Below are 16,583 nucleotides of genomic sequence, written 5' to 3' on the forward strand. Positions count from 1 at the left end.
CCTGGGCCTTCTCAGACATAGAGATGCACATGAATCACCGCGGGGTCCAGACCTGGTATTTCTAACTGGCTCCCTGGGGACCTGGCTGTGACTGGTGGTCCACGCGGAGAGGACAAACTCGATTCTCGCCTCCGCCCTGGGAGCTCCCACGCCTCCCTTCAGGAAGGGTGGAGCGCTGGGGGGGCGTGGGTGGTGGGCCCCCACCTTCATAACCCACCCTGCCCCAGCCAGCCTGGACACCAGAGCTGCGGGAACATTTTATTAAGTTAAGAAGGCTCATGGAGCAGGAGAGAAGCCTTCATGGGGCGGCTCGGGCAGTTCCCTGTCCAGCACCCCACCCCCGGATGAGGAGATGAGAACTTAGGGACAGCTGCCGGCTCCCTCTGCCCGTCTGTCCCTCTGTCCAGAGTCCCACGCTGTGGGGTGCCTCAGGGCAGGAAGTAGTTAGTGGGAGGTAGGGTAGGAAGAGGGCGGCTGGCTCCCTGCCTCTCCCACCAGAGTCCACCCTGCCACGACCGCTGCTGGGCGTTTGCTAGGCCCCTGTCCCTGGGGCAGGCCTGCGGGCCCAGAAGCCCGGGCAGGCGGCTAGAGCCGGAGGCACATGGCCTCCAGGAATTGCTTTTCTCAAAGTATAACGTGTTTTGGAAAAAAAAAGGGAAAAAAATCTATATAACAATCTCTTCACATATAAAATCCTGAAGAAGGTGCAAGGTAAGACCCAGTGCGAGGGGCGCGCTCAGATACGCAGAGTGTGTGTGTGGATGTGTGTGTGCGTGTGTGTGTGCGTGTGTGTGTGTGTGTGTGTGGTGGGTATGAGTGCATGTGCGGCCCACAGAGGGTGGCGAGAAAGCTTGGCTTCTGACTTCCATCCAGCAGGAAGGAGGGCGACTGACTGGTCCCCTCAGGCCGGGGGAGGGTGTGCTGGCACCGCTGGGCCACCAGGACCTGGAAGACAAGAGTTGGGGAGCTGCGGGCTCAGGCCGAGTACGGTGGCCCGGAAGGCTGGGCCAGACCTGTTCCTGTTCCTCTGGGCTTCTCCCTCCCGAGCCTGGCCCCCAGGGCAGCCTCTCCCGACTGCCTCAGGAAGTCCACAGGGGTCGATCCGAAAGCAGAAGCCCCAGTGGCAGATCTGGCATCAGGAGAGGCAGCGTAAGAAAGCTCTGGAGTCTAGGACATCAAGGACGGCCGTGAGACTGTCTCTGGGGCGGGCCCAGCCCCGACCGTGACATCGGCGGCATGGAACTCGGTGGAAGGAATGCCATCATTGATCGGTGACATGGGCCATGCCACCAGCTTGGAAGGTGGGGCCGGCAAGCCGCATTTGCTGGGGTCCCCAGGGGGCCCTGACAAGGGGTACGGGCTCGGCAGGCTGCAGGCGGGCACTGCGCTAAGTGCCTGCTGTGGCAGGGGGCACATGGCCACGATCGGGCCCCTGGAAATGCCCTCCTCTGAAGAACACGCCCAGGTCCACTTCCCAGCCCCCCGGCCCCCAGCGGCTAGTGCCACCATCCCCGCTTACAGAGAGGGAAACCCAGGCCACAGCAAGGGAGAGTCCCAGGGGAGATGGCGCCACGAGTCAGGTGAGGGTGAGCCTTGAGCTCCCCGCTCTGGGCCCAGTGCCCCACCAGGCCTCCCCCCAGCTCGGCCCAGCCTCTCCCCTCCTCTCCCCTCCCCTTAGCACTCACCTCTACTCAGCCAGGCTGTTGCGCATGGACTCCTTCTCCTGCAGCGCGGCCGTGGCGAGGCGCAGGTGCTCCTTCAGCTGCTCGATCTCCCGCTCCGACCGCGTCTTGATGTGGTTCAGCTCCACGTACACATCCTGGTACTTCCCGGAGGTGAAGCGCTTGTCCTGGGAGGGCGTCCAAGGGCCATGAGGGTGCGGAGGCCCCTTTCCTGGCCCTGCCTACCGGGCCCACACCCACCGTGCCCCTGCCAGCCAGCACGAAGCCTCCAGGCTCCTCCACGCCCCGGTGGCCCAGTCCCTCCAGATGCTCCCTCGGCAGCCCCCTGGCCCGGGTGCACCCTCCCAGCATGGCCCAGGGATGGCGTACAGCATCACTCAAGATCAGCCATCCCTCAAGATGGGAGCTGCGGCTTAGGGAGGGGAAGCTTTTGTCTAAGACCACATGGCAATGAGTGGCCAAGGTGCGAACCTGGTCAGTCTGGCCCGGGGCTGGGGCCCCTTCTTTGAGTGTGACTCACACATCCTCCCAGAGCCACCAACACCCGGGGGTGTCAAACCCACAGGGACACAGCCCTGGGCCCAAATCCTGGCCCTTCCCACTGCCCGCCGCACGGCTCACTCCTCACTGGAGCGTGGGTGCCCCTGCACGGGGCCTTGGGTCTTTTTCATTCACAGCTGTCTCCCCAGCACTGAGCACGGTGCCCGGATCACAGTAGGTGCTCAATTAAGTATCTGCTGACTAAATAAAGCCAAGTGTGGCCATGGGCAAGTTGCTTACCCTCTCTTAGCCTCAGTGTCTTTGTCTATAAATAGGGACAAGGACACGTATACATAGGGAAAGGACACCAAGAAAGCCGTGAATGAGAGGAAGCAGGCCAGCTGGCAGAGTGGGTGCTCTAGGGATGGGGCACTGAGGCGGACCGGAGGGCTCCTGTCCACCAGCTCTGAGTCAGACCCTACCTTCTGGAGCATCTGCAGCTCGTCCCGGAGACACTGTACCTCCTTCTTCAGGTACTGGAGCTCGTTCTCCTTCACTCGCAGCAGCACCTAGGGTCATGGGGACCGGGCTGACCCAGGGCCACAGCACCCTGAGAGCTGACTTCTCTGCTTCAGGCCCCCAGAATGTAACTCCCAACCTGCACCAAAATGCACCACACCCCAGGGCCAGGCTCCTCCAGGAAGCCCTCTCTGATTTCTCCTTGCTGTCTCACCTCTGTCCATACTAGCAAGTGGGTGTCTCATGATCACTTCTGCTGCTGTCCTAACACAGCACCCCACCCTCAACTTGAGGGCAAAGAGGGTGACCAGAGTGTAGCCCCCCCAGGGAGCCAGAGAGGGCAGGCATCCCTACAAAATACTTCATTAACCCCTCCCCAAACCCCAAGGGGCAGGGCTTGCTATTCTGACTTGACCAAGTCAGAGACAGGTTCAGCCAGGACTGGGGAGGCTTAAAAGCTTTGACGCCGAAGCCGGACTGCCAGGTTCAAATCACAACTCTGCCGTGACTACCTGCGAGAGATCTGGCAAGGCACTTGACCTCCCTACGTCTCAGTGCCCTCATCTGTAAACAGGGACAGTGATAATATCTGCCTTGTATGACTGTCACAGAGATTCAATGAGTTAACAGATATGAAGGCCTTCCAGACGTTCCAAATACAGAGTAAGACCATAAATAAATATTCATAAAATAAAGTAAAATAAAATAAAATAAAATACTAGGGGATCCTGGGATCACACACATTTTCTTACTCCAGCTTCTCCTAGTAAGGGGGATGCTAGCCTCCTTTTACAGATGAGCTCCTGGGGCTCAGATTGGTGGGGTGACTTGTCGTGGCCACCAGCAGCTAGGTGGCAGGCCCCGGATGGCAGGGCTGGACTCTGGCAGGAGGGTTTTGTCACAGATGGCCGTCCCAGCAGCAGTGGCTTCTCCCTGGGGCCTGGGCTGGCGGGGCCATGCCATTCCCGGCTGCAGGGCACAGCCAGCCTGCCGGGGGGCTGAGAAGCAGCCAGGCTGCCTGGCATGCGGGTAGGCTTACCTCCAGCTCACAAGAGCTCCGCTCGCTGCCTCGCCCACAGCCATCCCCGGTGCCCTGCGAGGCGATGAAGCTGCGCAGCCGGTCGATTTCCTCTGACAGGCGGGCGTGCAGCTCCTGGGAGGCACGGGCAGTCAGTGCAGGGAGGACGGCCACCGCACCCCCCACCGCGGGCCGGGCTCACCTGGTTGTGGCGCAGCAGCTCCTGGCCCTCCTGCTGGCAGCGTCGCAGCGTGTGCTCCCGCTCCTCAGCCTGCCTCGTCAGGGCCCCGATCTCCAGGCACTTCTGCGAGTACTGCTCCGACAGCACCTGCAGCTCCCGCTTCAGCGCCGCCACGTCGGACCTGTCCCGGGGGCAGAGGAGGGCACGGATGGCGTGAGACTCAGCTCAGGAGAGACGCAAAGCAGCTCCGGACTTCATGTTCCCCGCTCTGGTTTTGCCTTCAGCCTGCTGCAGGGCTGGGAACTGGTGACAGGCTCCTTGGGCAGCAGATGCCCCCTCCATGAGGTAGGGGTTAAGCCTCAAAGGCCTCGGCAGCCCTAACGTTCCAGAACCACCCTCTGTGGTGGGGACACCTACTGGCTGAGGGTGGTACTGCAGCCCAGCTCTAGGGGACACAACCAGAAGCCGCCTGAGACCAGTTGGACACCAAGGGGGCCTAAGGAACTATCTTGGGGCACTGGCATGGGGGTCTGGCTGAGGGCCCCCTGCCGCTGTTCCCTGTGTCAGGTGACTGGATCGGGAGTCTCAGCTGGGGGCAAAATGTCATGTCCTCTGTCAAGGGACCTCAGCACAGGTTCCTGCCTCGACACCAGGGTGGGCAGCCCCTAGCTCAGAACGAGGACCAGCCCGCAGACCCCGGAGTCCGGGTGCCATCTTACTGGTGCTGCTTGCGAAGGCCATCGGGGCCCTGCTGGAGACTCCGTGTCTTGCTCAGTTCCCGGCTTAGCTCCTCCTGGTAGGCCTTCTTCATGGCTTCGATGGCTAGAAGCAGGGCAAGGGCATGGGGGAGCTTGGGGAGGGGTCAGAAGCAGCAAGCTCCACCTCCTCCAAGCCCCAACCCGGACCATGCAGACAGGGCCAAAGAGCACTGAGCCGGCCTGTATCAGGCACCAAGTGGCTTTGGGGAAGTTGTTTGACCTCTCTGAGCCTGTCTATTGAGGGAAGGTACCAATCACGGTCTGTTGGGATGGGACAGCCCTGGGGAGACACCTCAGTATCTGACCACTGGAACCTCTTGTCACTGACGTCCGGGTGGGACCCCACACAGCCCACCAGCCCTGCAGAGCCTGGGCTGAGCTCTCCGGCCCAGCCCGCTGATCGTTCTCAACACAAGGACTGCAGCTGGTACAAATGCGGCAACCTTTCACCGGGGACTTAACCCCCCTGTGCCTCGGGTCCTTTGTCGGAAAACGGGGTGAACAACAGCACCTTCTCTTGTGGGTTACGGAAGCTGTGCAGAGAGCATTCAGAACAACGTCCGGCCCAGAGCAGATGAGCAGAGAGCTCCCGCTGGCTTATTTTCCAGACTGCCAGCAACCAAGGATCAAGTGTTTTCACACTCACACAGGGTGGTTGGGAGGATTAAACACGCCTCGTCCATAATCTTATCCATAATTCTAAAATCCAAAGGCTCAGAACATTGGAAGTTTTTCATAACTCTTTCGGTGGCAAACCCTGACCTGAACAGACGCAAGGCCATCTGTGGTCATTCACAGCCCACTTAAGCAGGACTCAGAAGTTTCTTGGTGAAAACCTTTGCACTAGATTTCACAGAAAAGCCCAGACTCTGCTGGGAAGGATATCTCATGGTTGTACTAGGTTATCTCCCTAAAGTGCAGAACACACTGACTCCAGGGTTTGGGATGAGGGGCTGTGGGCCTGAATGCATGAAGCACGTGGCTCAGTGCTGGCAGGTGGAAAGTTCTAGATCAAGGGACTTCTCTCATCACTGCCGTGATTCTGGAAACCCCATGGGAGTTCCTGGGATGTGCCAGACCCACAAGGGAGGTATGCAGGGAACACGGGGAGGGAGGGAGATGTTCAACATCTCGGGCGTTCCTGTTTCTGGCTTGGGAGAGCAGAGGGTGGGGTTCAGGGCCCGGCTCTGCAGTCAGGGTGCTCTGAGTTCTAACTCCCGCTCTGCCCTCTCCAAGTTGTGCCATCTAGGACAAGTCACTAACCTCTCTGAGTCCCCGTTTCCTCATCTGTGAAATGGGGTCCCTCCGTCAGGCACCGCAAAGAGCTAGGGGTGCTTGCGTGGGGAACATGGCTTAGCAGCAGCTCACAGCTTTGCTCCTGCCCTCCCCAGGGTCCAGCCCGCCCCACTCCCAGGGCCCCAGCTGAGCAGTCTGTGCCCCAGCAAATGGTGCGCACCTGGGCATGGAGTTGGCACCCAGTGTGGGTGTGCACCTTAGGGTGAGATCCCCAGTGGCTGTGGGCCCCTGAGGGAGAGGAGCTACAACCCAGGAGGACGTGGGGGTTCAGGGGGGCTTTTGCTGCCTCGGTTTCCCCTTCTCATGTAGAAGCAGAGGCCAGTTCTGGGGGTTCCACCCCCTCCTAGACCCCTTCCCCAAGTTTGGCCCTAGACTCCCCCCACCTTATTTAAAGTCCTCCCCGATTTCAGCGCGGACCCGCCGCAGGAGGCTGGTGGGGCCCAGGGTCCTCACCTGAGGCCGTGGCTGCGGTCTCCTCAGCCAGGAGCCACTCCTTCTCCTGCTGCAGCCGCTGTAGCTCGCGCTCGTGATGCCGCTGCAGCTCCGCCATGACCTGCTGGTGCGAGGACTCCATCTCGGCCAGGCTGCGCTCGCACGCTTCCTGCGGGCAGGAGTCCAGCTGGGTCCCAGAGCTGCCCCCACTGCCAGGATGGTGGCCGTTCCCCAGCCTCAGGGTCACACCCGCCCCAGGCCAGTCCTCTCCACCTCTCCTCTCTGGAGCTGGGCCCCACCTACCACACCTGCCCCTGCTCCAAGAATCCACAAACCTCACCCTGTCACTCTCTTCCCAGTCCTTCAGGGGCTCCTGTCCCATGGGGTCAAATCCCTGCTCCTGTGTCTGACCCTCGTGGCCTCAGGCCAGGCCTTTCCCCAAGGAACTCCAGTTAGAAGAAATCATTCGTGGCATGGTCACAGCTCTGAGTTTTGGCTAAGGCTAAGCCCTCTGCCTGGAACGTTCTTCTGCAACTTTCTCTTCCAGGGTAATGGACTTGGCCTGCAGTCCAGCTTAATGTCCTCCCTGCTCTATCTCTGGACAGCCTCTGCCTTGGCTCCGCCAGACTATACATTCTCCAAAGACAAGGAAGACCTGATCCAGCTCGGAGCCCCGCAGGGTCCGGACCAGAGCCTGACAGGTGACAGGTGCTGAGGGAGCTGACACTGGTGACATCACAGAACAGGGCCTGTAGACAAGGCCGACAAGTGTTTAAAAAACTGATACACACACTGCTTGGGAGAGTCACCTGTGACACGTGCGTGGAGGGGGGGGGCAGTTGGGTGTTGTCACCACATTTTTAGTAACCCCCCATTGACTACAAAGAAGTCACATGTGTACAAAGATTCTCGGACAGGGATATTCCCTACGGGAAGGTTGGTAAGAGATGAAAACCAGAAACGATACCTAGCAAGGGAGCCCTTAAATAAATGATGGGATCAAACCCTACAAAGGCCCCTGGGCAGATGGGGAAAAGCAGAGCTGCCCACGTGGACAGCTGTGGAAAGGTGTCCCAAAGTTAGGTGACTCAAGCTTGTTTCTGACAACACATACTGTGTGATCCCATTCACCGAAACAATACAGAGGCACACATCCCAGTCCACACGCGTCAAACACAGCGGAACGTGTGGGGGACGCCGTAGGGGTACAGCAGGGGTGCCCAGGGATGCCCATGTCCTACTCTCTAAAACCTCTGAATGTGTCACCTTATGTGGAAGCCGGGCATTAAGGTTGCTAATCAGCTGACCTTAAAATAAGGAGACTATCAGGGATTAGCCTCTGGACCCAGTGGAGTCACGGGGCCTCGGATGCGGAAGTGGAGGCAGGAGGGCAGTGACGGAAAGTTAAGGGGCCTGACTCTCCACTGCGGGCTTTGTAGATGGGGCCAGGAGCCCAGGAATGCAGGGGGTTAGAAGCTGCTGGAAAAGGCGAGGAGACAGGTCCCACCCAGAACCCGTGGAAAGGATTTGAGCCCAGTGAGACCCTGGTTAAGCTTCCCCACTTCAAGTCCATGACAAAATACATCCTTGTTATAAGCTGCAGTGATTTGTTCCAGCAGCAACAGGAAACTCCTGGGATGTGCTCCGATGGGGAGCAAGTTGACCCCTGGAGGGGGCAGAGCAGGCAGGGGAAGCAGAGCCCCCGTGGTCATTTCTAACCTTTTAATTGAATTGAATTTTTGAAGACATAAATGTATTTTTTATGTAATGAGATTTAAGAGCACTAAGGAAAGGGGAAGAGCCCTGGAGGAAACTGAAGCCGAGAGCCAGATACGAGAATATATCCCAGGCCACAGCGTACCTTGCGGTGTGGGGGGGACTGACCCCCACCTCTCCAGCAGCTGCACCGGGGGCTACAAGGACCGGTCTGGGGGAAGGGCCAGGTGTTCTGAGTGGGGGGACAGGTGACGCCTGTCCCCCTCCAGTCAGAACAAGGGAACATGGCTTTGGGGTTTCACAGACCGGGTCCTGATCCTCGCTGTACCAGAGTGAACTTGAATGAGCCCCTTCCCCACGGAGCCTCCGTGTCCTCCTCTATAAAACAGGCCCATAAGACCAACTCATGAGGGTCCCTAAGATAAGCCCACCTACAGAGATGGGCCCAATGACGCAGGCTGACCTGGCAGCTAACAGGGGGTCCAGAGGCAGGAACCAGCCCCCGAGGAAGGAGGGGCTCCTAGAAGGCCCAGTGCGGCTCTCTCTGATCTACCTTCAGGAGGGCCCGAGGTGTCCAGCGGCCACCTCGGATAGGGATCCAAGTAGACCAGGAAATGCCCGTTACTCTGCAGGAAGCTGGGGGAGGGGGCATAGAGGAGACACAGGAGCCCTGGCCGGCGAAGCCCCAGAACAGCACCCCCAACCCCAGCTACTGTCCTATGTGGTCAGCTCCACAAGCTGAAAGAGAGGCGCCCACCCAGACAAAGATATCAGGTGCCGAACCCCTCCCCAGCAGTCACCTCTCCAGGGTCCCCTGAATCCCCAGCCACCTCCTCCCCGGTCGGAGGGGATAGAGATGGCTCAGCTCCTCTTCTCCGGCGCCCCCACCTCTGGGGCCCCTCCTCTACCCGTCTTTGGCTCTGTTTTCTTATCCCTTCTCACCTGCACCCCTCAATTCCATCTGCACCCCTGCCCATCCCAACCTAATGCGATGAAATGGCTGACAGCCCTTTGTGTGCCCAGTGGCCCCCTGGGGACCAGGAAGCCTGGACTGCAAACACAGGTCTGCCTCTAGCTTGAAGGTCTCACTTCCTATGCCTCAGTTTCCCCACCCATAAGCTGAGCAATCAAAGCAGTGCTTTCCAAACTTCATTTAAGTGAGAAATCTTTTCCCAAAGGAAATCTAATGTAGGTTCCAACGTAAAACAGATAAGGCTGCTCTGATGCCAGATACCGATGGCTGTGAATGGGACCACCCAGAAAGGCAGCTCCTGGGGCGTCCAGGGGCTCCGAGTATACTTTGAAGCCCTCTGGGTGGGGGTCTCTGAGGGTGTCCCAGATGCCTGGGGCACCAGGGGCATGTGGGGCCTCGCGCAGCCTGAAGAAGCCCCACCCACTCCTCCGGCCTATCCTGCTCCATTCCCCTCTCCACATCAGGTGACCCCCAAAGCTAGCTCCCCTCCCCCAGCCAGGTCCCAATTCCCCTTGACCCTGGTCTCCCTTTACCTGAACACTCCACCCACCACTCAGCCCCATGGGGCTCCCTGGCCTTCCACAGTGGCCCAGACTCAGGGCCCCTGGGAGGCTCCCCACTGTCTTCCTTGGGCTCAGTCACCCAGTCCTCCCTGCACACACCCTCCTGAAGCCCTCTCTCCTCCAGCCCCCATCCTAGCCCCTGACATCACCTTTGCCCCCTCCCAAACTCCCCTCCACGCCAACACCACTTTCCTGATACCATTGTCAGACCCCAAACCCCCTCAGGTCTGCGGAATGAGAGCCCAGCTCCTTGGCTTGCTGGACGTCTTCACTGTAGATACCTACCAGCCCTCCACCTTCTGCCCCGGCCCGTGCCCCCACCCCAAAACCGCTCCGCACAGCCACCTCCAACCCTGAAACTTCTAGAAGGCCCCGCGCTCAGAGCCCAGGACCCCAGCAGCCTCTTCTACTTCAGGCAACGGTGTGCTGACTGGAGGCGACCGACGGTCTACTCTTCACAACTCTGTCACATATTTGGTAAGCGAAGTCGTTTAAAAAATTAAATTATATAAACTTATAATTTACGGAAAACAAAGGTGATACTCAAAATTCATCACTTCTTAATTATTTCACTGCATTTTATTATTGTCTATGCTCTTGAGGTTTTTGTGTTTTGTTTTTGTTTTTGTTTTTTTTAAGATTTTATTTTTAAGTGATCTCTACACCCAACGTGGGGGCTGGGACTCAAGGACCCCGAGATCAGGAGTCCCGTGCTCCACGGACGGAGCCAGCCAGGGCACCCATGTGCTCTCAGGTTTATTTACATCTTCTGCATCTTGTCTGGTGGAAATGCTCTACGATTCTGTGCACATATCTCTTCCCATATCGGTGTTTGGGGACATCAGCCACAGCGGGAGTATTTACACCATGGAAGTTGGGGAACATCACAAATCAGGGCTTGATATATCGTTTTGTGATTGTCTGGACGTTAGCAAGGGCTGAGAAGATGCTAATAATGCAGACTAAACTCCTATGTCTGCCAAATTTTTAACCATCACACTGGAACTAGAACACAAACCTGAGAACATACTCCTAAACGGAATTTTCTCAAAAGAAAACTATTATCCAGTTCGGTCAAGAAGTTACTCATGACATTGACCAAGTAAAGTTCTGACATATGTCTTCGCATTTTACTCAATGACGTGAACAAAACTGTCAAGCAACATTCACGTTAAAACAATCCTCGTTTGCCGATTAGCTGACGATATAAGCATTCGGAAACACCAGTGAAAAGTATTCTGACACGAGTCAGCTCGCTATATATGGAATTCACAAGGAAAGGGATATATTTTGTATTTGTACACTGTATCCTAAATGTCCTTTATATCAGTAAAATTGATAGTAAGCCATGGCCAAATGTCCCCAGAGGAACAAAATCAGCCCTAGCTGAGAACCACTTGTCCCAGGCAGAACAGGTGTCCCCTGGGGGCTACCAGAGGGTCCCACATCCTGCAGGCCACCTGCCGTAGGGTCTTGACCTGACAGGCACGAGCGGGATCTCTCTGGCCTGAGGCAGCAACCCTGGAGGCCTGCCCGTTGGGGATCCCACTCCCCACTGGGTCTCCTTCCTGGGCGGTATGGGAGAAGGGGTCCAAGTGCAGAGTGTCACGGGGAGCTCACACATGGGCTCTGCAGTCAGCCGGAACCGAACTCACATCCCACCTCTGACCTCTGCAGCTCAGCTGACCTCGGGCAAGTCCCATAACCTCAGTGGCTTGTCTGTAAAATGGGCACAGTCCCATAAGCTCAGTGGCTTGTCTGAAAAATGGGCACAGTGATCACGTCTACCCGAGGGGCGCTTTTAATGAGACATTGCAGGTCAAATGACACCCATGGGTGTCAAAACACTCCCAGAACATTGGCTGTTCTCCGAAAGCTCAGCAACCAGAAGCCTGCCCGCAGCCCCCACAGAACAGCCCCTTGGCCTCACCTGCGAGATGTAGCCTGGGGGGATGTGGCCATCTTCCTGGGACCGGGGTGCACCCTGTGGAACTTCTCCCTGAAGACGCCATGCCTCCAGCTGGGCACGAAGAGACTGGACCTATAAGGGGGTGAGGGTGGGGGTTGGTCAGTGAGAAGCCAGAAGCTGGGAAAGGGATGCTGTGAGGCAGTGAGGAGCCCTGGTTTGAGCAGGGGAAGCAGCCGGTGGTGGAAATGCAGGTAAAGGGGACATTTCAGCTGCTTCCTGGATGTCCAGGTCAGTGACCCAGGAGAACTTTGTCCCAGAGAAGACTAAACAGGGTTGGGAGCAGGACACTGTGGTCACAGACACTGATCACATTACGTAGGAGGTGGTCTCTGAGCCTCAGTTTCCCACCAGTCCAACCGTGACGAGGTCTACCCTCTGGGACTCTGAGACTGCTCAGGGAGCCAATACAGGTAAAGGAGACCGAGGAGGAGGTATACAGAAGGTGCTTAATAAGTGGTCTCTCCCTCTTCCTTTCTCTGTGGTTGCTGAAGACAAAACGAAGAAGGAAAAAACGCCCCAAAACAAGAAACACCGAGGTCCAGGAAAGAAGACTTCAGTTTCTAAGAGTCTGCGGTCTCAGCGAATCAGGGCTGGGCTCCCCCTCACTAGGTATGCCAGATAAATGCCACAGTGTGACCGCAGGCATAGGTGGGGTGCTGGTGGCACGAGGGGGCTCCCGGAGGCCAGCGATGATGCCTACCTCCTTCTCCAGGGCCTCGTGGCTGTCACCTGGGGGCCCCCGGCGCTCCCCACGGCTCTGGTTGAGTAGGGCGGTGAGAGGCACCCGCTTGTTCTCCCGCAGGGGCAGCTTCTCCAGCTCCTGCCACTTCTTCTCAATCTCCTCACTGAGCCGGTTCTGCTGGTCCTCAGTCAGCGGGGCGCCCAGACCCCGGCGCGGCCCCTCGCCAGCGGCGGTCTCCGGGGGCCGGCCGTCCGTGGCCTCAAACCACTTGCGTCGCTCCTCGGAGCGCTGGGCCAGGTCCCGCTCCAGCTCCTCTTGCTTGGCCGGGCGGTCGAGCATGCGGGCCGGGCCGCGGACCCGCTGCGGGGCGCCCTGCGTCAGCGGGGACAGCTCCACGTAGTCCAGGGCCTGCCGCTGCCCGTCCGCCTTCCGTGAGCCGCCCCGACCGATGACCTCAGAGCCCCCCCGCTGTTCTCCCGCCTTCAGGGAGCCCTTCTGGGTGCTGTAGCCGTGCAGCGCGTTCTCCTTGTTGCAGTCCGAGAGCCTGGTGGGGGGGGTGGGCAGCAGAGCCTCGTCAGGGGATGGAGTGAAGCACACACCGCTGCCCACCACCAGCCAGGGCCGGACCCCCATCTAGAGGTTAGGACCTGGGCTTCGTCACCAACAGACCCTGGCAACCATTCCAGGGCCCACGCTCAGCAGCAGAGGCACCAGGAGAGCTGGGTTCCCTGTTGGGCCCCCAGGGACCTCATCTGTAACATGGGCCCACAAAGCCGCTCACAGAACGGACATGAGGTCCCGGGGAGGGCAAGCGTGCAAAGCAACCAGGGCCCTTGGCCAGTGCTGGTCATAGAATCGTCACCAGAAGTGTGGTTTAAGGCATGGTCCGGGGCCCCAGGGGCTCATGGGAGAAGAGGGAAGACGAGGTGAATGGTGGTGAGGAGCTGGACGGTGACCGGAGCGCCGACTGCGGCAGGCCTCCCCTTGCTCCATTAGTAACAGCGGGGTACATAAGTGAGCCAGCCAACCCCGCCCCTAGCACCCCTTGCAGCTGCGGGGCCCCGTGACTACATTCTGGCCAGGGGTGTGGTTCCCTTTAAAGGACGGGCCATGCCCTGGCTGGACTCCGGGCTGGGACTCCGTGAGAACCAAGCCAGATGCAAAGGTGTGAGCTCTGGGCCACGGAGCTGCCCCACCAGGTCTGGATCATGCACCTCTGGATTGTTCTAGAGACAGAAAGCAAGTGCTCCCTTATTTTTGCCTCTTTGTGTGTGTGTGTGTGGGGGGCTTCTTTGTTAGAGCCGCCAGGCCTACAGACTAACTGAAAGTCCAGCCGCGAAGGCCCCCGAGTCCACAGGGGGCTTCTGCGCACATCCCTCCTATGAAGCCGACGTCACGCTCAGCACAACAGATGAGAAATCGGACCCTCAGACAAGGAAGTCACTGGCCTGGGGTTGAATAGCTAAAGTTTGGCCCAGGAGTGGGGCTCAGACGTGGGTCCCCCACCACCACACGCCGCTCGTGCTATCCAACTGCTGTGGTTCCCAGCCCCCTGCAGGGAGCGAGCGTTTATACTGTGTGGGGGCTCTCCCAGCAGCCCAGTCCCCCTACCCCCCTGCATGGCGACCTCGGGTGGGGTGAGAACCTCACCCAGATGACCTAACCACACATTCTCCCCAGCACAGGCTTAGACACGGCTCCCACGGCTTCCAGACAGTCGGCTACCTCTCGGGGGCCTTTGACTCACTGGCATCTTCTCCAAAGAGTCAAGGTCCCCTCCCCTCCTTTCAGGATGTGGGGACCACAACGGGATGGCAGGCAAACCTCAGATCCTCCAAGTATTTCCGGGTGAGTGCCAACAATGCTCACTGCCTCTCTCCATTCTGTTGATGGAGGAACTGAGGCCCCGGAGGTACAACCACGGGGCCTTCAGCTGGGTGCCAAAACCCCACTCAGGGACACAGGGGTGGGTGCCTCCCTCAAGGTCCCAGGCCGGCTTGGCACATACTTGGTGACATCCGGGGCCGTGGTGGGTCGCACAGTCTTCCTCAGAGCCTCAATCCAGTTTCGCCGGATACCCGAGGTCATGGCCGACAAGGTATAGACGGCATCCTTAGTCTGCAAGTCCACCCCGCAGGCAGGTTTGCCACATGGCCAGCCCTGCCCCCCACCCCTGCTCCCTCGCCACTGCGCACCCCATGGAGGGTGGTCCTTTCCCCGCAGGACGGAACCTGAGGTCCTGCCCCAGGGAGGAGCTGGGGGGGGGCGGTTGCCAAAGCTCCCTCCACCGGTGGCTCCAGGATCTCCCCAACATCCCGCCCTCCCCCGCCACCTGTGATCTCTGGGGCCTCCCCAGACACGCCAGGCGTTGGCAGCAGAGCTTCTGACCAGCTCTGAGGACCACCTCCGGGACAACAGGTGACAGGAGCCAGTCACGAAGCCCGCCCCAGCCCCCCCATGCCACCCCGGCTGCACGAGGCTCACGTGGATCTGGAAGCCATAGTTGCGTTGCACGGCGTACTCGGTGACATCCGTACAGGAGCGCAGGTCGATCTCACCATCCAGCTCATCGGCCTGCCGCAGGGAGGCCCACGATGGTCCACACCCTCCACTGCCCCGCCCCGGGCCCCCCGCCCCGATCCCCTTCCAGGGCCCCCCAGCACCTGACAGGGGCAGAGAACGCCCCTACTCGGTCTCACCTCCTCGGCGGTGGAGTCCCGGTAGTACTTAAGGCTGGAATCCGTCAGCACAAACCAGTGCTTCTTCCACTGCGAAGGAGAGGGAAAAATGAGCAAGGGGAGAGGGGCTGTGGGGCGGGGGATGACAAAACGGGGGGGTGTGAGCACCATTCTGCAGCTGTCCTCGGTGCTGCTGGGTTGACGGCACCTTCTTCTGCCCTGCTGATGGCCCAGGGGGCAGGGGACAGAGCAGTGACAGAAACTCCAGATCTGAAGCCTGGCCCCTCCAGGGGCCGCATCTATGAAATGGGTTGGCTTTTCCTCAGTGCCGACACCTTCCCTATCCTTCCGGGAGCCCTTCTCTGATGTGCTGGCAGTCCTGTAGCCCTCCTGACCCTCTCCATCGAGATCACCGTGGTTCCTACACGCAATCCCTCCAGTGCAGACGAGGAAGGGGCTGTGACCTGTGTAAGGTCATTCGCCTGGCAAGTCAGGGAGCAGAACTTTACATGTCTCTTCCCCTAGACCCCTCTAGGTCACCTCAGTAGCCAAGGTCAAGTGTCTCAGAGTGAATGGAAGGTGGCCTGGGGGGAGGCGTCTGAACGTGGGTCCTATTCTGTTCGCTGAGCCGGGTGTTGGTTACACACGTGTTCAGCTTGTGAGAGGATATTCTCTGCACATTCATGACTTGGGCCCCTTTCTGCAGTGCCTGTCTGCTCCAGTGGGGTGAGGCCGGCAGGCAGGCCGTGGAGGGCAGGGGAGGGGTGGCAGAACAGCTCATTATTAAATACTCCAAGCTCAGCCCATCCCTGGGCTTCTGGCCATTGACTGGAATGCCAGTCGAAGTCCGCCCACTCCCAGGGTCAGAACATGCCACACCGTCCTCGCCCCCCCAGGGGCTCCCCCACACCAACAAACTCTACCCAAGTCTAAGGCTAAATACTTAGTGTTTTTTCCTTAAGAAGATGGCAAGTTTTCAAGGATGTGCCAGAATGACACTTCCGACTTCTTTGCACATAGCCTCTCCTAAGAAATAGGGTTTAGCATCCAAGAGACCTAGGTTACAATTATTTTATCCCTTGCTAGCTGTGTGTCTTTGATCAGGTATCCTGACCTCTCTGAGTTTTATTCTTCTTGGCTTGGCAAGCGGGACTAATAAGAAGTCTTCTAAGCCCTCTTGTGAAGTTAGAAGTATCTATCCCTTCCTTGTATGTCTCTCATGGCACTTAGCATAGGGTCAGGCACTAGGTTACTGGGGACTGTCCTAGCAATGGCCTGAGTTGCCACTCAGGACCTCAACTGTCCCTCTACAAAGCAGGGCAGGGCTTCCGTGCCAAATCGTCTCTTTGGCCCCTGCCTAATTTGGCCTAATTTACAATGGCTGAGATAGGAGTCAGATGGAGTTCCGTGGCCTTAGGCAGCCCTAGTTCTAGGCCTGGCTCTACTGCAGGGGCTACTAGGCCCAGAAGAGCTGGAAGCTCAGATGTGGGCCTGTCCCCTGTCTGTGTACCCAGGGGCTGAGCTGGCTGAACTCCCAGGGCCCTTCCAGCTTGGACATTCCAAAACCCTGCGAAAGAAGATGAGCAGCGGCCAGTTCTGGGTGGGGCCCATCATCTCTGCCCTCCAGAGACCCTGG

General features: G+C 58.6%; 1 protein-coding gene across 2 annotated transcripts in view; it reads right to left on the minus strand.

Moving 5' to 3' along the window:
* Positions 1–246: 246 nt before the first annotated feature.
* TRIOBP (TRIO and F-actin binding protein) overlaps positions 247–16,583 on the minus strand; it is a 51,917-nt gene continuing 35,580 nt past the window's right edge. For both annotated transcript variants that reach the window (XM_082740166.1, XM_082740165.1), the window contains 12 exons: positions 14,969–15,037; positions 14,754–14,843; positions 14,278–14,387; positions 12,288–12,813; positions 11,549–11,659; positions 6,388–6,535; positions 4,600–4,702; positions 3,902–4,061; positions 3,721–3,834; positions 2,645–2,731; positions 1,686–1,849; positions 247–945 (listed from right to left, as the gene is read on the minus strand). In XM_082740166.1, coding sequence (XP_082596292.1) covers positions 1,688–1,849; positions 2,645–2,731; positions 3,721–3,834; positions 3,902–4,061; positions 4,600–4,702; positions 6,388–6,535; positions 11,549–11,659; positions 12,288–12,813; positions 14,278–14,387; positions 14,754–14,843; positions 14,969–15,037 — 1,680 coding nt within the window. In that variant the 3' untranslated portion in view covers positions 247–945; positions 1,686–1,687. The remainder of the gene's footprint in view (positions 946–1,685; positions 1,850–2,644; positions 2,732–3,720; positions 3,835–3,901; positions 4,062–4,599; positions 4,703–6,387; positions 6,536–11,548; positions 11,660–12,287; positions 12,814–14,277; positions 14,388–14,753; positions 14,844–14,968; positions 15,038–16,583) is intronic.

The sequence above is a fragment of the Mustela nivalis genome, assembly GCF_964662115.1.
Source record: "Mustela nivalis genome assembly, chromosome: 7".
Taxonomy (NCBI): Eukaryota; Metazoa; Chordata; class Mammalia; order Carnivora; family Mustelidae; genus Mustela; species Mustela nivalis.